This window comes from Pholcus phalangioides, unplaced genomic scaffold, assembly GCF_987345545.1.
Source record: "Pholcus phalangioides strain wild (caught in Gottingen) unplaced genomic scaffold, Ppha-v1.0 ptg000007l_1, whole genome shotgun sequence".
Classification (NCBI taxonomy): Eukaryota; Metazoa; Arthropoda; class Arachnida; order Araneae; family Pholcidae; genus Pholcus; species Pholcus phalangioides.
In genome coordinates this window covers 59,866,420-59,887,947 of record NW_028301600.1, presented here as the reverse complement: position 1 = coordinate 59,887,947, position 21,528 = coordinate 59,866,420, and the positions used below count along the sequence as shown (strand labels likewise).

The 21,528-nt window shown below is 35.3% G+C and overlaps 1 protein-coding gene across 2 annotated transcripts; it reads left to right on the top strand.

Moving 5' to 3' along the window:
• Positions 1-218: 218 nt before the first annotated feature.
• On the top strand, positions 219-18,520 carry LOC149085570 (inosine triphosphate pyrophosphatase). 2 transcript variants are annotated; one of them, XM_089233687.1, is made up of 4 exons: positions 219-890; positions 6,224-6,315; positions 14,041-14,253; positions 18,126-18,520. In XM_089233687.1, exons 1-4 carry the CDS (start codon positions 875-877, stop codon positions 18,384-18,386), a joined length of 582 nt encoding a protein of 193 aa, XP_089089813.1. In that variant the 5' UTR covers positions 219-874; the 3' UTR covers positions 18,387-18,520. The 2 variants fall into 2 exon arrangements, with proteins under 2 accessions (XP_089089813.1, XP_089089812.1); XM_089233686.1 differs by lacking the exon at positions 219-890 and adding an exon at positions 3,511-3,568.
• Positions 18,521-21,528: the final 3,008 nt, after the last annotated feature.

The following is a 21,528-nucleotide window of genomic DNA, read 5'->3' as shown; positions in this document are numbered from 1 at the left end:
TCTCTACACACACTCATCAAGGGACTACATATCATTAGCATTTTGTTTGTAACCAAGATCGTCCCCTTGGTTTGAAGAAATCATACTCTCCTTCCCGCTCATCACCATTTTCGATTTTTTTTTTTTTTTTTTTTTTGCTTTTGTCAAATTTTTTGTTCCATTGATGGTTGTATCACTTTGTATTTTTCATATGCCTTACCTGTGGTTTTTTTTTTTTTTTTCTTTTCTTTTCTCCCTCTCTCCCCCCTTTCACTTCAGGGATTAGCCTTGGCAGCATAGAGCCCTGAATAATAAGACCAAGACCAAGACCAAGATTATTGTTTCTCTGCAGCCGATAGCCCTGCTTAATTCAACTGTAACTGTAGATTATTGATACGCTTTGCTCTGTCGTCTGCATGCTCCGGTTTGAAGGGAAGGGAAATAGAACACACAAGAGTAAAGAGTATATCGGCAAAACCGCCGCGCACGACGCATTTGACTCCTCCAGAAGGAGTCAGCCAATAACGCCCAACGTAAAGCGCTGTCGTGAGCCGTATTGCGCCAGGGGGAAAACAGTATGCTGCTTTTCTTACTGGTGAGTGGACGTCGTGCCGCGCCGGGCGAATCACGTTGCGCGCGGCACAGGAAACCTGCTCCTAGGAAAACCCGGCTTTAATTAAAGAAACAGAAATGAATCGTTTTTTCTTCATTTTAATGGGAGCTAGAAATTCCGAATTTTGAGGATCTTCAGTCAAGTTGTGTATAAAGAATTGGCAACGCGCCTTGATGTTGCTGGCGCAAACATGAAATCCGGTGAAAGTCGCGGGGTTTTTTTCTAAAAATTGGAATTGGGAATGTTATTCAAGTTGAGCGCTTGCTAGAATTATTGGTAAAGATGGAAAGAAACAACGGTAATTATGATTTTTTTTTTAAAGTCGTGAATGGTCGTGGTGAATAAATCTGCAGCAAAATTTGAACATCCGGATCTGTTAAATTGTAATTATTTTTTTAAACAGGATCATAATGTGATTCTCATGGGACCCTTATATACGTAAAGTGATAACATCGGTACTCGGAATTTTCGATAACAATAACTGATAGATAACTATATAGAAACAAAGGCAAATCAGATGACTAAACGTCGCATTTTTTGAGAAAAACGGGACAGCAGAGATTATTCAAAAAATCTTTGTCCTTTTTAAGTGAAAGTGGGTCCCTCTCAAATAATTTGTCTAGAAAAAAAATTATGCGGTTATTTCTAAAAACGTGTCTTATCCAAAGGTTCATTTACTTTCATTGTCTACTAGCAGGAAAAGCTTGCAAAGAAGCTCATTAGCACCGAGAATTTAATGTATGGAATTCCACTCATGTAATAAATTTGAAATAAATATACAGTTGATCCTGCTTGTAACGTTTCTCCCATTTAGAACTTTTTTCCACTTAGTACAACTTATTTTTGTGGTCCTAACAATAAGTAATTCTCTTTAAGATTTCCCGTTTCCTATTTACAACATTTTTTTATGACTGTTTTTTAAAAAATGTTATTAGCAGGATCCTCTTTAAATTAACAGTTGGAGGCACACATTTATATATTTACTAATAAATCAATCTATAAATTCCCGTCTGATTGATTTTACATTTAAAAAAATCTTAGCAATTTCAATATCTTCTGATCAAATTTAAAGTAAATTCAATTCTTTCTTTCTCTTTTCTCAGACACATCTTCTGATTCCCTATTCATACTTTCGTTTTCCTGGTAAAATGATTTTATTTTCCCTCCCTGATGGTCCACCACTCTGATCCGTCGCCATTTAACTGCCACATATTTTCACACCTGAATATGGGAGCTATGTCAGATTTGTATTGGAGAAACTTAACAGTGCTTATGTGTGTGTGCCCAATATTTGTCGTGTTTTGTGTTCAGTAGGTGGTGCCATCTATCTAGCGCCACAACTAGATATTTTCTCAAACAGGGCAAGCATTTTTTGGCACACCCATGTAATGTAGAAGCAGTTATAAAGGGTGAATTTGGTGCCCCCTCTAGTCCAGAGCCCGGGACACTAGGCTTGCCTGTCCCTCCCCCTTCCAGTTGCGGCCCTGCATCTATCCTCCAAACTGGTAATGTGTGCATTTAAAGTTTAATGTATACATATTTGTGTTGCAGGTCTGTGTGATCGCCATTGCAACCAGAAGTTTTTTCAAAGGAATAGCCAATTCAAAATTTGAAAACCTTAGAAAATTACATTTATAGCTGATTACCATTGCAGAATCGCTGGTTCCAAACCCAGATTTTCACCAAAGCAAAATTTGGGGGAGGATTATAAAGGGCCTCCCTTCCCCTCCCCCCTTCCCGAAGATCAAAAATTAAAAATATTTTTGTAGAGAATTAAAATATTGTAATATAAAATTTCTTTTATACTATCTGTTAATTTAAAATTGTTTTCGAGTGTTAGTGACCCAAACTTTCTGTGAAGAATTAGATCCTTGTGCCCCTCCAAAAGCCGATTCTGCATACACACCCGGGATTTTCGCGATGCGAAATGGTGACCACCACATAGCAGCTAGATGAAAAAACTGCGGATATTCAAGGTCGAGTTTTTACGGATTGGGTTTTTCCCCCACGATCTCTGGAAAGTTTTACAATTTGAACGGGCGTTCTGATCCTTTATGATTGAAAAAAAAAAAAAAAAAAACATTCTCACAATATTGTAGGAACAAGGCGAATTTATGCTGTATAGACGTTGTCTTTGAATGCCGGCAGATAGCCGTAAATGTACCGTAATTTCCGGTATGTGATCAGAAGGGAGAAAATCCGCAGGGGGGAATAGAAACTCCAAAATTTGACAACTACACAGCCCCTCATTCAAGGAAGCAACTAGGTATCCCTCATCTTATTCTTCAACAACCCACGTGTGTATATACAGTACTGAGTACAAAGTAGTAAAAAAACATTTTTTCAAGGCCGCACGGGGTCATGATAGATGGTAAGAAGAGGAAACAAAAGTTGGGGAGGTTTTTATCTCAATTTTTTTCTTAGAACTAGGAAAGAACGTGTCCCAGAGGACGAGTGAACAAAATTTTTATGCATCCTTTTCCGAAATTCCGGGTATTTGACGCATCATAGTGCGTCAATGGCCCCAAAGCAGAATATGCCGAAGTCTGCGACGTACATTGCAGAATCGGGAGGAATTTTAAGAAAAATGTAGAAAACACTATTATAGGAACTGCAGAACATTTCCAGTCAGTCGAGGGCTCATTGCAGAACAATGCAAAACATTCTGCTTTGGGGGTCAATGGCATCTCTGGGGACAGCTGTGTTTTTTAAAACAAATATGTTTGCAAAATGTTGACTCATTCTGCTGCATTCTACTGACTCTTTTTGGCAACTTATCATATAGTTCTAAAACAGGATTTTTTTCTCCTTTAAACTAAGGCCTGCTTTTTATTCATCTATTCTGAATATTTAGAATAGAACTGTAACACTTCTTATGCTAACAAGTTTTAGCTGTAATGGTAAAAGTGTTTTATCGTTTCTTTTAGGCTTGAATGCTAGTGCAACCTTGTTGCTGCACCTCATTTCAAGAATGTGGTGAACTGGATTCCATACTTGACAACTTTCTGGAAAAGAATAATAAGTCTTAAATTCTAGGCAGACATAGTTAGACTGAGATCTCATTCTCTCGCTCGCAATGTGTTATTGAATTGGATACTCTTTTTAATATACATGTGTGTCATGACCATAGTGTGGGGGGGGGGGGGGGGGGAACTTAGGGTCTGGTCCCACCCCTGAACGAAATTTCTGGCTACGGCCTGATGTGTGTCATAGATCCCATCCATGGGAGCGGAGATACAGGGTATGATGGGGCATGCCCCCCACCTCCCCATTCTCAAAGGCGGAGTCGACTGATCTAATGTATATATGAATTGACATGATCATCACCTTTTCCCAGACTTTCAAGTCTATTTCCACCTATGATCATATTAAGAATAAGAAGTCTTTTGATTTAGGAATTGTGATTCTTGTCAACTGAAAGAAACTGACCAAATAGGCTACTAGAGGAGTTTCCATTTGCCTCCATAAAAGGAAGTTAATTAAAAGTCTATGTGAAGCAAAGCCCCTCATGTATATGGATCATAACAGCGATTACGGCCCGATTAGGATATTGTGATCAGAGTGTGTGTGTATGTACACCTCTTACTTAGTTTGCAGTTCGATAACTATGACTTACAGGGTGAAAAATAACTCTGGTTCAACCTTAACTTCAAAATATGCAGAAAAAAAAAATTGATAGCATTTTTTGGCATTTTCACAATATTTTAAACGATGCATCAGTTGGTACAAAATAGAACATCATTGACAAACAAGAAACGTAAAATCGTGAGATAAGATACCTTGTTGAAGCCACAGAAACGATCTAAGAATAAAAAAATTTCTATCCGAGAGGCCAATAGTACTCCATCTATTGCTGGTGAAGAAACTGCAGCAGAGATGGGAGCATATGAAAAATCATAGAACCTTCCTCAACTTTAGGACGTCAAGGATCTTAAAGTATAGGCCTATTGAGAGAAAATCAAGGCCCCACATTTTATGCGTCAAAAAACATGAATGTTCGTGGCGCCTTATTTTCAGTGATAAAATGATGCATCATATACAGAAATGAACGAAAATGAATGAATGCCTGAACTGAATGCAACAATAACCATTATGTACGCAAGAGGTATATATGATGCAAAAAACTTTCCCCTGAGTTCATTGTGGTCATTGGTTTGGGGTCCTCTATTTTTTTCCCAAACAATGACGAGATCGTTTCAAAGAAATTTTGAAATTTGATTTGAAATCTGAAAGATTGAAAGCTAACAAATTTGCTGTTGCATCTTCACTATGGAATTCATTCATAGAAAATAGTGAGACTTGCTGCAAACCAGAGCCCAGTCTAACTGTCGATGAACAACTTTTATCCTCAAAAGCAAGGTGTTCATTTACACATTATATCCCAAGTAAGCCAGATAAATTCGGGATAAAATTCTGGCTTCTTGTTTGTGTTGACTCCAAATATATTCTAACCAGATTTCCTTACACTGGAGCAGATAATACCAGACCAGCAAATCAAAATATCCATGAACATGTAATTCGATTAGTCGAACCTTATCTAGGAAAAGGTCATCAAAACATAACAGATAATTATTTTACATCACAGATTATGTTCATTTTTTAAATCAAAATCGACAAGTTTGGTTGGGACCTTTCGAAAAGCCCGTTGTGAGGTAAAAAACAGGAAGGCAAGACCTATACTTGTCGATCATATTCAAAACTGGAACTGATATCACACTGACATCCTGTCAGGGAAAAAAGAATAAAAATGTTCTGAGTTCACATTCATACTGATGTAACTTTCAAGGAAAATAAAAAAAGAAGACCCCAGAAACAGTTGCCTATTATAACGAAACTAAATATGGAGTCAACATCATGGATCAAAAGGTGTGATTATACGTGACCAAGACGAAGTCGTCGCTGGCCGATGCATGTATTTTGGATATTTCATCGATAAATGCTTGGATTTTGTACAAACAAGTGATAGGGAAAAAAATCACTCGAAGAACTTACATATTGCGGTTATATGAAGAACTCCATGCTGAATATTTCAACTTGAAAACTACAATTCAAAATGTGGTAATATGCGAAACACCTATTGATGGAGACAAAAAACGACAGAAATGTCAAGTAAGAAGGAACTGCGAAGACAATAAAACACTTCAATCCTATAAGCAATGCAAAAACCCAGTGTTCGGCAAATGTGCATCGAAAGAGGTGATTTGTACAGAATACTTTGAGTGTTAGATAAAAACAAAACATATTAACACGTCAGTGGTTTCACCCTTGGTTTTTTGTGTTATAACTGTTTTAAAAATGAAATACCGTGATTTAAAACACTAAGGTATCCGAAAATTGCTAAAAAACTATGGGGGTCATTTTGACCCCATCCCGTCTTTCTAGGTATACTCCCACGATCCGTCTTTCTGGTGTTAGTCATTTTTAAAGATTTTCTAGGGCAACAACATCTGGGCCTTGATTATAACCAATTTTTGCCATGTTATGATATGCATCCAGTCAGTACTTTCTGAAAGCGATAAGAATACCTGGCATAATAACATCTGTGATTGTAATGAGTAGTATCTACTATATTGATATATAAATATAAATTCTAAAGCTAAGCTTTGCTCTAATTAGCATTTTGCATTTTAGGAAAAGATGTGAAAACTCTGATGCTAGTCACTGGGAATAAAAATAAACTGAAAGAAATGAAAAGTATTTTAGGAAATGAACTGCCATATGAGGTATTGACATTGATTTTTGCAATAATGTGAATTTTTTAATGATTTTTATAATAAGTACTGTGGTGCCGCACAATTCAACACTAATCTGTTGCCAAACTAATGTGAAATTGCAGGACAATATTTTCTAAACAACTCTAGGCCTCTCTTAGAATTTTTTGCGTCCACACAGAAGGGGATTAAGGTCGGTTGAGGGCCCGGGCTTAGAAGAAAATATTGGGGCCCCTTAAATTAGAAAAAAGTTTAAAGTTGGGGCTTTTTGTAAGGCGCAGGGTTACTGGCTTCTGAAATGCCCTGAAGTGGATTCATATAAATCCATCCCTTCATGCACATACTTATACAGTTGTGATCACGCAAGAGTTTTTCATAAATTGCAAGGCTTTTTTGTATCTCTTTTATATAGCAAATTTTGATATTGGTGTGTTTTTGGTAATTTTGAACTTTATAATTATAATAAGTTTTTACTCTTTACCGGCCGTAGATGGCTCTACAAACAAACAACCGAGATGGGGGAATATGGGTATATAAAAGATTATTGTGAAAGGGCAGGGAGAGAGGATTGACAACTCTTGTCAGGGGCAGGAATAAAAAAGACGATCGTAGACACTCCATCAGTTGGATTTCAAAAGCTGCATTCAAGCTTCACAATGAAGCTCACTGTTTTGTAACAATACAATATAGGAACTGAATGCTAAGAGACAATGGGAGTTAGGTGAGCAGTGAAAGTTTGGAAGTCCATTTCAGAAAACAAAAATAGGTTATTTTCACGGATCTACAAGTATCCCTCAAAAAGGATTAAAGGGTTAATTAGTGCTAAGAATCAATTGAAATTTCTAAATGGTTATTCAGCTTATTTATCAAATTTTAATTTGATATTTTCATACATTAACCATTTACACAAACATGGTACAATATTAATTAATTCTAGAAAAATTATTTTTGTTCATTTTTCTTACTCTTTATTCATTATAAGTAAATGAAAATTGGAATAGGATTAATAAATTGAGGCCACCTAAATTGAAGCTATATAACCCTTTTACACATTTGGTAACAAATTTGGACAATGTGCAGTTTAACTAGCAGAGATAAACCGAAAATTGTTATTATTGTTAATAAGACATGAAGGGGAAAAAGATTTCGGGGAGAAAAAAAGAAAAATTTGTGAGGAGCGCAGGTTTTCCATTCTTTCTTACTCCTGGTAACCATTTTTTTATGTATGTAATATTTTTTTATATTATTAATATTATATTAATAGTATTATATTATATAAATTATATTAATAATATTATATGATATAAATTATATTAATAATAATATTACCGCAGCAAAAAATTGCTACCGCAGGGAGTCCCCCATCGAGGGGTTAGCGCACCAACCTCTCGATGAGTATAAAAAACAAGCCTGCCGTTCGGAATCTGCAATAAATTGTAGGTCCCAGTCTAATTAGCCCTCGTGTGCAGAAAAATGACCGTGGTGCGACAAAAATGAGCATGAATGTATTTCTTTTCCATCTACACGGCTGAAATATATTGTCCCTGCACATTAAGGGTAACCAGCTTATATACTTTGTAGGAATAGAGCAGGGGTCATGGTTGGGTAGTTGTTGTTCTATGTTAGGGTGTTAATATGCAGAACATATTTAGGTCACACTCACAAAATTGGCCAAAATTGTGCCCCCAGCAGTTTATGTTTAATATATTTGGCATAGAACTTCTTTTTTGTCACTTTCTATTCATATTCCTGTCTCTGACACATCACAAGTCTATCTATAATTTTTTCATAACTATATTTTTAAATGTTCTTTGAATAATTGTTCATTTCTTAAGAAAATATCCTCCTCCTGGCTGTCCCCAGCCCATTTTTCAAATTTTACAATGATAACTTTCTATCATGAAACAATAATATACACTTATTTTTAATAATATATATTTTTAAAACCGGTATACTTCATGTTTAATCTTTTTTATCAATATTTTATAACCAAATGAACATTTTCCCAGTTTTTATTCCCCCGTTCATGACATTTGTAAAACATAGTAGGTGACAACTAGTGTTGCAGAACTTGAACCAATAAAATTTTTTGTTGAAAACGTTAAGAATAATGTAGCCATGACTTGAAATTTCTTTCAAATCAATTACAGAATTGGAAATTACTTCCAAATTAGATTTATTCAGAAAAAAAAAGGAGTGTTATTAAATGTCCTTCTCCTGGTTACTTTTTTGTGGGAAATATATTGTAAAACCTCTTCTAATGGCCACCTCTGAACAAATGTAATTTCCGAACAACGACCACAGTTTGTTGGAACCAAACGCATCCCATAGACTTAATATTACAGGTAACTTCCAAACAACTGCCACTTTGGACATGGAGCCAGGAAAAAAATATGCATATTGCTATGTGAAAAATAATTTTCAAGCTGATTTTCAAGGGAGTTCCCCCCCCCCCGAACATCATGGGGGAAAAATATGTAGACATTCTTTTCCTGGCTATAAATGCTAGATGGGTACATTTAAGGCACTGAAGAGGGGAAAAGAGCCACTTAAGTGATCTATAGATGTGTTACAGTACACTTAAGTGATTTTTAAATGCACTGTGGGTCACTTGGAACAGTGCCTCAGGTCACTAAAGTGATCTGTAAATGTGCTGTAGGTCACTGATGTGATATGAAAATTTGCTGCTTAGTTCATTCTTACAAAATTAGGTTTGCGATTGTGGGCCACTTACGATGACTCCAAGGGTCACATTTTTTTGGCCCACATGTCATGGGTTGAGCATGCATGGTCTAGTTGATCATGGGTGGGAATAAATAACTACTATTCAGGGTTGCTGGTACACTGTCTTGGTCCATTCGATTTTTCTTGCCAAGTCGTTTCTGTTGTGTTCTAGCTCAGCACTGCAAGCCCAAATTTTACAAAATAGCATCACAGATCAATTAACTGGGTTGGAACTAGATGCTGGTCAGCTAAGACAGCCCCCTTGTAATGTTGAAGGAGAGTTTAAAGGGTGAACTTTGTGCCCTCTCTGGTCTGGTTCCCCAGGCACCAGGTCCTCCTGATCTCCTAATTGCGGCCCTGTTGATTATTCAATTATAATATTGCGGTGTCAATATACACTGGTGAAGTAAATTAAGAGAATTTGCATATTTTATCGAATTTCATGAAAAGAATTGAACTGAATGTAAAACCACTGCTTCTAGACAAAAATGCAAATCTTGTACGTCAAATACGTAACCGTACACGTGTGTGTAGGCGGAACCAGTAGAGAAACAGACTTTATAAGCGCGCGTAAGTTAAGACGCATTTCGTTTGCTAGCACACCTCGGCGAATTTCTTGGCGTTATTTTGTAGCAATCGGTTAATTTCAAATTGTAACAGTAAAAATGAGTAACCACCAACGGTTTAGATGATGGAATGAGGTGGCGAATTGTGGGGAGGCTAGAAGCAGGCCAATCTCAAGTCCAGATTTGTAGAGAGTTCAATTTAACGCCCAGCGTCGTGTGTAACTTATGGAAACAGTTCTAGGATACCGGATCCATCGAGAGAAAGCCTGGGCAAGGTCGTCCAAGAGCCACGATGGCCAGAGAAGATCGCCATTTGTCAATTATAGCGAGGCGTAACAGGAGTGCTACAGCTTTTCAGCTCTCTCGTGACTTGTATGCAGCCACAGGAACCCGTGTATCAAGGGTGACTGTTTCCAAAAGACTTCATGAGAGAGGGTTGTTTGCAAGAAGACCTGCTGTTTGCATCCCGCTCACTTCTACGGACAGGAGAATCCGTTTATCATGGTGCAGAGAGCATAGAGATTGGAGTATGGATCAATGGGCGACCGTTCTCTTCACTGATGAGTCCCCGGTTCAGCCTGAGCACTGATTCTCGCCGTACGTTCATATGGAGAGAACCAGGGACCTGCTACCTACCCTCCAATGTCTGCAAAATCGACCATTATGGTGGAGGAGGTTTAATGGTCTGGGCAGGCATCATGTTGGATGGCCGCACACCTCTCCATGTCTTTGAAAGAGGCACTGTGACTGGTGTGAGGTATACGGATGAGGTCTTGGAGCCCTATGTTCACCTTCTCAGGGGTGCAGTTGGCCCTGAGTTCATTTGAATGGACGATAATGCGAGGCCACATAAAGCTCTTCTGCTCGAAGATTTTCTAGAGAGTGAGGATATTTGCCGGATGGATTGGCCAGCCAGATCTCCAGACCTTAACCCTATAGAGCATGTCTGGGACGCTCTGGGGAGGGTAATTGCAACTCGCAACCCCCCTCCAGGAACCATCCAGGGAATGAAAACAGCGTTGCTGAACGAGTGGGACCAATTGCCACAGGAAATGATAAACTGCCTTATTTCAAGTATGAAATCACGCTGCGAGACCTGTATATCTGTAAGAGGGGACCATACCCCTTATTAACCCATCTATTAACCCATTTTTTTGTTTATTCGGCAACTTCTGTTTCATACCTTCTGACTCCAAGGAGTGTTACGCACGATCATGCGTGTGTATTACAATTATTAAATGGTTATTTGTTTTGTATTGTATCAATGTATGTACATATCAAATTTCATTAAAATCGGTACAGTAGTTCTAGAGATAATCGACCAAGTCTGCAAATTCTCTTAATTTGTTACACCAGTGTATAATCATACTTTCTAATATAATCAATTACATAACGAATTATTTCACACAGATCACAAATTTTAGTTGATTTTTTTTTTCAGAAATAAAACAGCCATTTCCCAATAACCGCCACATTTTCACGGCCCCATTAGTGGCCATGGTTCGGAGGTTTTGCTGTATAACTGAAAATAGTTTTCACTTTACAACATGTTTCAACTGAGAGGCTTCTATTATTTCTGAACAGCGCATGTTTTCAACATGCTTAGTTTTTTATGAGTGTTGTAAAGTAAATAAAAAAGTGTTTCTCCGGGCATTTAGGTAACCAGATAGAGGATTTGATCAAATATTAAGGGGATTAAAAATTTTAAAAAAATCCAGATTTCTTGACTACAAAATCCAGCTACAATGTTTTATCTGAAGTCTTCACTTTGAGGGTGCCTCTCATGCATTAGCAAAACATAATAGATTAGAATTCTGTGGTCCCCATAAAATTGACAAAGAAAGGAGTGAGAAACACGAATTAAAAAAATAAATAAAAATTCAATTGACAAAAAAAATTTTCAGCGTATCAATACTTGTCCAAGTTTAAAATGAGCTACCAAAATAGATGGGATGTTGTGAATGTCGAGTATAAATATCAAACCATAAAACCTGGTTTTTTTTACCAACTTTGATTTGACATGATATAGCATGTCAGTGACATTTCTTTGCACTATTTTAGAAGAAAATGCAGCAAAAACATTTATAATCCAAAAAGAAAAGCGAGCCCATGGCTTTGAGCCAAGGCAAGTAAAGATAGACTTACTATGTTGTTTTGTGCAAATGCATATGAGTACATGATAAAGCCCACCATCATTTTTAAATCTGCGAATTCGCAAGCATTAAAGGGAAAGGATAAGTCAAAGCACCCAGAGTATTTTGAATGAACAATAAAAAAGGCTTGGACTATGAAAACACTTTTCCTGGATTGGTTTAAATGGTGTTTCGTTTCAGAAGTCGGGAGGTAATTTGAGAATGAAGGCATGTGCCATTCAAAGTTCTTTTGATTCTAGATAAGTCTCCTGGACACTCAGATGTCAATGAGTTCAAAGCTGATGGTGTGAAAGTCCTTTATATGCCTCCTAATACAACATCTATCATTCAGCTCCTTGATCAGGGGGTAATGCGAGCATTCAAGGCTCACTATGCACGTCACTCAATAGAGATGATTGTGCATGCAATAGAAGAAGATGCAAATGCAGAAAATGTCTTGAAGGTAGGGAAGAATTGCACTATTTCTAATATCTTTACTGTCTTCACAAGAGCCGTGGCAGCTCTTAAGAGAAAAACAGTCAACTCGAGTTAGATTAACCTTTGGCCACAATGTTAGCGAAATTATGTTAACTCCATTATGTATATAATATATAATTATTAACTCCATTATGTTAGCGAAACAGGTGGGTGAAGAAGGGTTCAGTGATATGGATGTAGAAGTCAAACAGCTAATTAATAGCTATTCAGTGGCATGAATTCAATCAAGAAATCAATTCAGGAGGAATTCAGGAGGCAGCTGACTGTTCTTGAAACTACCAGATGATGAAGATCAAGATAAAGAAGATGAAGACAAGTTCACCATGAGTAACATGGCTGAAGGAGTTCGCAAGTTCAAATCAGCAATAGATTATTTTCATGACATAGATCCCTATATGGCAGTGTTTCTCAACCGCAGAACCGTGAGAATATATTCATTGCCCTTTCATTTCTTAAAACATTTCCACAAATTGGTTTATTTCACTATTATGGGATATATTCGAATTTTCAGTTTAAAAATCATACAAGGGAAAAGATGGAAAACCTTCCTATAGTTGCAGAACAGGCTTCCAGCTGCAAATTATAGGAATTTGGAGAATCCTTCTTCCCCTATCACACTGAAAATCATTCATTTTGTTGCAAGGCCCCAAGGAAGGGAAACATGTGCCTCTGCCCCCTCCCCCTCGAAACTAGTATTCTTGATTGTTTTTTTTTCTTTCCAAAATTTTGAGTATCCATCTCGTCATGAAATCCGAACAATACAGAAGGGTAAAAAATTGTTTTCCCATACTCTCCGTTCTTCTTTTCCGAAAATATCCTACTGCTTCAGGGTCATCAGCTTCTGATGACAACCAGATGACCCTGTTGTTCGCATGTTCACTGTTTGCCATAAGCATAAGGAAGACAATAATGTCTCATGAGAAAACTTGGTATCTGTAGAATTCCTTGGAGACTGGAAAAACATTTGTGCTACTCGCCAGTGACCAAGCCGCATAACATCAAACGAAAGGGAATAATTGTGAGTGATTGGGAATTTCCGGGCAATAGAAAACCACCTTCAACCATTGGACCCGCTATTTATGACTCAGCGGTAAAAAACTCTAGCAGTCCTATTATAATGATGGAGTGTGTAGTCACCTACTCTCAGAAAAGAGCGTAGTATTTTAGACATGCTTGGCAAATGTCAGTGACTAATCAGTGAAGCACCTGCTGAATACAGAAAATATTGTATTTTGAATCGATCATCAAGGTGCACATAAACTATTGGTGATAACGAATACTGTATTCTTTGCAAGAACGCAGTGAATTACGTAACGAGAGTTTTCGTTTTTATTTTTATTTTTTTCGTATTTTTCGTTTTTGTTCAAATGATACGTTCACGAATCCAAAATTTTCAAATTTTAGAGTAGAAAAATTGCGTGGTCAAGGTTTTGAAGTTTATTGAGTTACACAATTTTACATAAGCATCTATAATGAATATACCGAAACGAGTGTTTCACCCAAAATTGAACCATTTTCTACTCTTCAGCTGACTTTTTTTTGTGAGTTACCCATACAAATGTATACGAATATACATTGGATCAGTCTGCTCCGTCTTTGATGCTGCCTCTCGTTCCCGCATATCTCCACACATGCCTTTGAGTGTGTGCATTTATTGTGCACATTACATTGTGCTGGTTAACATAACTACTTCATGAACAACTCACAAGTAAAAATGGAATGTTTTTAAGTTGCTTGGAATCATCAATGTTAAGGAGCTAAAAATACACAATGCCTTTATTTGAAAATGACATTTTCTCTGTCCTTATTTTGCATAGATACGAAACATATGTATAAACTTGAAAGAATATCAAGGTACTCCAAAAGAAATAGCAGAATGGAAGTGCAAGGATGCAGTGAAGTTGGTGAAAGGACCTGTTGTTGTTGAAGATACGTGCTTATGTTTCAATGCTCTTGGTGGTTTACCAGGCCCATATGTAAAATATTTTTTGGATGAAATAGGATCAGAAGGTCTTTACAAGCTTTTACAGGTAAATTTCTGTTTGGATTTTTCAATATTAAAACTGAATTACAAATCAAAAGTTAGAATAGTAATCAGAAAATATATGCAATTTAAGCAAAAAGTGTACAAGTACCTACTGTCACATATTTTTGCCGAAACACGAGGTTTGAAATTTCAAATGTGTTTAAAAGTCATTGAATTCATTTCAACTGTCAACATGATTTTGTCTAAAACACAATTTTTACTTTTTTAACATTGGAAAACAGCTTAGTTTTCTTTTGCTCATTTTAAAATCCAACATTTTCAAGCTATCAAGAAAACATATTTTCTGGATATTCATTCTACTGAGGTGAACAGGGAAAGAAAAGTCATCTTGTCTCTGCTGGGATTTAAACCCAGGCCCTCTTGCCCACGCTCTATTTCTTGCCCTGTCGCACCTCAGTATAATATTTAGAAAATATTTTTTCTTGATATCTTGGGCTGAGAAAAAGCTTTCTATCTCTCATTTTCAAGATAGTCATTAAAGGTCAAAGATTTTCAGTGACCAAATGTAATAAAACCACGAGCCATAAAATTTGTGTGGTGCAATTAGTGATTTGAGATGACATTTTTTTCTTATTAAATTTTTAAAACTTAAAGTGTGAATTAATAGAAAGTTTTATTTTGAAATAAGCTCTAAAATTATGTATTTTGTGGTTGCAACCCCTAGTATCCACAGATCGAGATCAATATTCATCATCTCTTATACCTGCATTGGTAATCTTAAGCTTTGTACTTTGTTTGAAGGTATTGAAAGACCACCAATACAACAGGATTTTTTTTTTTTTTTGCTGCATGGGACAAGTTGCTTGATTCTATCAATCAGCGTATCCAAAAGCGCTTTTCTCATATTTGTTGTTGTCTGATTCTGCAAAGAGTATTTTATATCTCTGTGTAGAAAGACTTTGACCACAGGATGTTGGGACTTTTTTGAAAACCATAAATGCGGAAGGCTTTAAAGCAATAACTTGCACAACGTATTCATTTTTGATGTGTGTAATTTTAGTTCAAATGGAAGCAATGTTCAATGAATAAAAAGAAAGAAAAAATTCTCTCTTTAGAATATTAAATTTAATATTATGAATAGAGTTAAATGGAGAAAGACAAAAGGTGGGTGTTAGCAGACTATTCAAATTTGGTCTATTTCACAGTTTGTATTGTTTGAATAGCAGGAGAGAAAATTATCCATGTTTCACAAGAGTGGATCAAATCTAAAAAAAATTTATATGCCTGTAAGACATGATCAATTGGCTGGAAAAGGCTTTGTTTATTTTGTGTTATTTATTTATTGTAATTAGAAGGATCATAAAAAAATGACCCTGAATACGGGGACATTATCATATTTTCTCGAAGTTTTGCTCTTTCCGGCTTTTTTCACTAAAATTTCCCATTTTGTCAACAAATTTTACTTTAATTCCTAATCGTTATTGAAATCGGGAATGAAGATAATTTTAATAATCAATAAATGAGGTTATAATTAATATAAATATTCATCTTCAATTTTTGTCATGTTAGACTTTTTTTCATTAAATGCATTTCGATATGCTGCAGACTTGCCATGACACTTTATTTCCTGCCGAGGATTATTTGTGAGCAATAATAGTTAACTTCACCAATGATCGGTAGATCTGCAACATTTTTGGGGGAAATGTGTGATGTCCCATATTTATGTTCCAGATTTACAGTTTTCTTCCCCTAAAATATGGTCAGCATAATCATAGTGAAATAACTTCATGTATGGCATTTGATAGCATTTTTTATACTTAAAAGTTTGTAAACGTCAACCTCGGTTGTAACAACACTTTGGTTATAATAACAAAATTCTGTGAAATCTTGTATGCTGTTATAACCGAGTTTGATTGTATTATCCAAACCTGGATAGAGTGCAAACTCTGTAGGGTTGATTCTTTTCCAATATTCATAAAAGCGGTTGACCATAACTGTGCAATTGGCAGCTGATAAGTTCATCCCGTAATTATCATTAAAACCTCTTGTTTATTTTTTTCCTTCAATATATCGCTAATGGTGACAAATATTTCAAGAGAAAAAAAAATTGAAGTTGGAACTGAAAGCTATGTTCCAACACATTCTTTGAAAAGAGAAATTTCTCAGTTCAATTGTTAAATCAAAGAAATTAATATCTAAATTGAGAAATTAACACCTTTAACTCTTGTTCAACCCTTTAGTTGTGTCATTAAGTTGAAATTGTTATTTTTAATTCAACCAAGCTTATTCACCCCCCTCCAAAGAAAAAACTCTTGCTCAAGTTTTTTCGCATTATGACAAACACACGGTTGATACATATTCATTTTTTATTTTAAACTTTTTGTGTGTTTATAATTTCCTTTCCTAACTCAGTTTTATCATTTTAAAATTTCTCAGGCTACCAGTGTCATTTTGTGACAAAATATTAAAAGAATTATTGTTAGTCAAAAAATTGAACTGTGAAAGCATATGAATATGATGCATGTTAATTATGTTTTATATAAAAACATGCAAATGGGCAAAATTTTTATGAATTTAAATTAATCATATTAAAAACCAAACAGTTTATTTAATTGGTGAATATAACTTGGTAAGAAATTTAAAAACTTTGTTGTAATAAAACCTCCATTAGTTTTTTTAAAATTTAGCTTGTGTGAGTAAAGTAAGATGACGAATATAAATTTTTTAGCTTAGAAGTTTTATAAAATTTCTGAAAGTAATATTTGTTTCATTGGGAGATATAGTTCACATACATATAGGCCTATCCATGTAATCAACTTCTTTTAATCTATCTTCTTTAATCCAAAACTATATTATGATTTATTTATATTGCAATTTATTGTATTTTGTTGTATTGAAAAAATACATTTGAAGATTGAAAATCCTAATGCTATAAATCGTAATCAGTTTGTCTTGATGGCATGACAGTTGTTTATAATGAAGCAAACTTTTGCATTAAAAATGTACTGAGAAGTTTATTTGTGGGAATATAACCACCTAGTTTATTGTCATTGGGCAATTTACTAGCTTTGTTTCCCTAAGGGGTGAGTTGGATCAGAACGTTTTAACCTTACATACTGTTGCCAATTGGCAACTTCATGTTTGAAACATTCATTTTTCCCATTTCTCATTTTCTTTCAAAAGCCATTCATGAATGGCAGTAAAACTCCACAATTAAGAAAAGAAATGTAAATCTTCTGTAACCTGTCAAAAAAGAAAATTTATGCACTGTAGGATCAAAATGACTTATTTGCATTTCTTTTTTTTTACGTTGAAGTTTGCAACCCAATTTTTTTTCTTTCTATAGTTTGAATCACAAAGACGGTAGTTATGTATTTGGAAAGTAATATATATATATACTTCATACATTTATTTTATATGCGAGTTTACGTCCTCTTTCAGACCCTGTATAAGGAGTACAATTTGAAATTATCAGTCAGTGAATGTAATATTGAAATATATATATACAGTATATATAGAAAAATGAACATTATGAAAATTTAATATTTGTCGAAACTCACCAATATAAGCACCATAGGCAACTGTAATATGCAGTATAGTGAAAAAACATTTTTAAAATGTATAGTATATATATTTTTTTTTTTGGAATGCTGCTGTTTTTGTTGTAGTGAAACTTTTCAACTGGGAAGCCAACTTGCGTTTAATCTTGTATCGACTTGCATTTGTTCTTTAAAGTCTGGAAACCACAAAAGAAAAACAACTTGTGCTACGCAGTTTCTGAGATTGAAAACCTGACGTGAACTTTTCACAATACCCACGTGATCACATAGACTCTTGTTAAAGAAAAAAAAAAGATCTCAAATGTCTTTATTTAAGTTATATAATAATATAAACTTATTGTGGTTTCTTTTTAAGGCTTGGGAAGACAAAAGTGCCTACGCATTATGTACCATTGGATTTGCTGATAATGAAGATGATGAAATTCACATTGTTCAAGGTAGAGTTAATGGAACAATAGTAGAACCACGTGGGGAAAATGCTTTTGGTTGGGACTCCTGTTTTAAGCCTGAAAATCATGAACTGACTTTTGGAGAAATGCCAGTGTCTTTGAAAAATACTATCTCTCACAGATTCAAAGCTATTGTTTTGCTGAAGAACTTTCTGTTACATCGCTAAAATGGTTTTTTTACATGCTACCGAGTGTATTGTTAGTAACTCAAAATTCAATATATAATATTCTCTTATTAAAAACTAAAAATTTTTCAGTTATTAAAAGTACAGAAATAAATGCATCTACATATTCATATAAACATGCGTGTATAATATGACAGTATGAAAGTTATTCTATTATTATCATCAAATGGGGTGAGAATTGAGGTGTCTTCATTATTCTTTATCAGTTGCATAATAAAATGTTTGCAGCCCCCCCCCCCCCGTATCTGAACAACAAAAAACTTCTCAGCACAGTAAGGCTGGTGCATTACTCTTCCAGTGTAGAAACTCCTGTGACAATACTAGTCCTAAAATCAAGCAGTATCCCACTAGTTTTTAAAAATTTGTAATCTTAATTTGATCAACAAAATTTAAGAAAAATGCTTGCTCATAGCAAGCTTTCTGAATGATCGTTGCTCATAGCATTAGCAGCTCAAGCACCACACACATTGTCAACAGAAGAAACAACTATTCTAGAAGTAATACCATCATAACAAAAACTGTGCAGAATGTCTTCGTTTGCTAAAAGGAAGTTTCTGCATAAAGTTTCAAATACCATATAAATGTGACGGTATACATGGTGTTAATAGAAGTTCTACAGCCCCATATTGCGAGAAGTATGACTGACTAGAATACAGCATTAAGGAAGGCATAGTGATCTGCGTGGTGTGTAGAAATTTTTTCTCAGGAAAACAAGGAGGATTTGTTTATAATGTGAGGCATGAATAACTAGAAGGAAATAAACAGAAAACTGCATAAATATGTAGTAAGTGCAGCACATTTTTTTTCCATCTCTAAATGAATTATCTATTTGATGAATGATGTATCTGAGGTCTAAACGTTATTTGGATACTTTTCTAATTGTAAGTATACTCTAGGATGAACGATTCGCCAGTCATTTGTGGCAACTGGATTTAGCTATGCAACCTGTATACTTTTTCTAAGGTTTGAAAAAATGTTTTTTACCAGGAAAAACAGCGTATAGCCACATAATTCACATGCACACGTCCTAGGTGCTAAATTGTTATTTAAAAAATTCCTGATTAACTTTACATATATATCAGCAAGAGACATATTGAAAAATTGTGTAGATGGATAAAATGAAAATTTTACCACTTTTGGCAAAAAAATTCCAGGAGTGTCGCAAACATTTTCACGTCTGTCGTCGAGAGGTAGATGACGGACTGGCCTGCAAACAGTCCAAATATAAACCAAATCGAGAAGGAAGATGATAAACTTCTCTCAACATCAACAGATGCTATTGGGGATATTTGGAGGAGGGGATCTACTCAGTGTTAATTTCTCTTCAATTTCAAAACTTAGACGTTCCTGAAAGCCTTCAAAGAATTTTCTGCAGACAATATAAGTCCACTTTTTTTTCCAATTTTATGATAGCAAATTGGCCTACCCCACTTTTAGCACACTGACTTTATCGATAGTACCAATAAGCTCCAACTTTCCTGCAACGAAACCAGAATGCTGAATTAAACATGAATTTGCAGATTTTTTATTCAGTATAATGAAAATTCCTCTCTCAGTATCCCATACAGGATCAGAATTTCTTGAATTCACTTTCATTTATTGTTTAAATACAAATGCAATGCCACAACAGGCAAAATGTTCAATGAGGTGGCGGAGAAAAAGATGCCCATTAAAAATGCAATTACAAAAACTAGAAACAATATACAGTATATACATGATAAAATATTATACAATGCCCATAAAATATATTTATGGTTGTCTTATTCTAAGTATGGATGGCTTCTTGATTTACCCCAGCATATTCATCTTATTTCTTTTTAAACCTGTTAATTGTGTAAGAGTTTACCTCCGGGGGGTAAGCTATTCCATTTATTGACAACCCTATTAGAGAAAAATTCCCTGCAACACCATAACCTAGAATTGTCCCTTACCAATTGATACTAGTGTCCCCTTGTAAAAGCAGTTGATTGCCGGTGTACTAATTCATGGTCCATCCCATTGAAAATTTTGAACACTAGGTTCAAACACTTCTTCGTTAAGTATGGCTCTTGGAATTTTTAGTGTATACTAAATTTACCTGGAATCAATCCTAAACTTTTTCATCTATAAAGGAAGATACAATTTGAGTAACAAAAGTAATTATTTTTTTTTTTGCTTAAAAAAATTTAGCCTACTTTTTATTTTGAAAAAATTTCAAAAGTGAAAGAGTATCCTAAAAATGCCAAAAAATGTCTTAAAACTTGAAAAAATGCAAAAAAATACAAATGTCATCATTCGGGCTCTGATTATACGTATTCGCAGCAAAAAAAAAAATTCATTTAGTTATTTCACCCTGTAAAGTAGTTTATATATACTGCATAAAACTTTTATGTATTATACAGAAAGTAGCTTCATATGCCAACTTCATTAACACTTACGGAGGGTAGAGAGTGCAAAATAATCTATTAATATATTTAAAAAAACCCGAAACAACAAACACTGATGAGGAATTTAAAAATACATTCTTGATTTTGAGCGAAATGTAAAAAATAACGTTTTAGTTGATTTCGAAATATCCTCAAAAATATCGTTACAAAGGGGTTTATCGTAGTATCGAGAGAAGTTCAACATCAGACTATGGGCAATTCCAAACAAGATTCAATCAAATATCGCTCTAGAGCAGTGGTTCTTAGCCTTTCCGAGCCCGCGGCCCGGTTTCATTCATTTTTGTGAGTTGAAAGCTCAGTCAAACACGACCAACAGAAAATGAATGAGGAAACGGCCCGGGCCGCGGCACGGTGGTTGAGAAATACTGCTCTAGAGGAGTTAATCGTTATATCGAGTATCGTTGTAGCGAGGTTTCACTGAGTATAAAAAACTTATAAACCATATGTTGTCTAAAAACAACTGCAGTACCAAGAGTTTGAAATGTTTTGGAACTGATAATATTTTATACTATCAATTTATGCTTTCAATAACATATTTTACGTTACAGTGAGCTTTTCTGTTGAAGCAGAAGAAGCAGCATGAGTGCTGCTCAGAGTCGCAACTGGGGGAAGGAGGCCGGTCTCGTGCCCTGGGAGCTGAACATAGACGGAGATAGACTTGAAAGTCTGGGGGGGGGGCATGATGATGTCAATTTATG

Coding starts and splice junctions, on each gene's coding strand:
- LOC149085570 (XM_089233686.1), top strand. CDS start 3,526: ATGCTAGTGCAACCTTGTTGCTGCACCTCATTTCAAGAATGTG. Junction 3,569..6,223: donor CACCTCATTTCAAGAATGTG/GTGAACTGGATT, acceptor TTTGCATTTTAG/GAAAAGATGTGAAAACTCTG. Junction 14,254..18,125: donor GTCTTTACAAGCTTTTACAG/GTAAATTTCTGT, acceptor TTTCTTTTTAAG/GCTTGGGAAGACAAAAGTGC.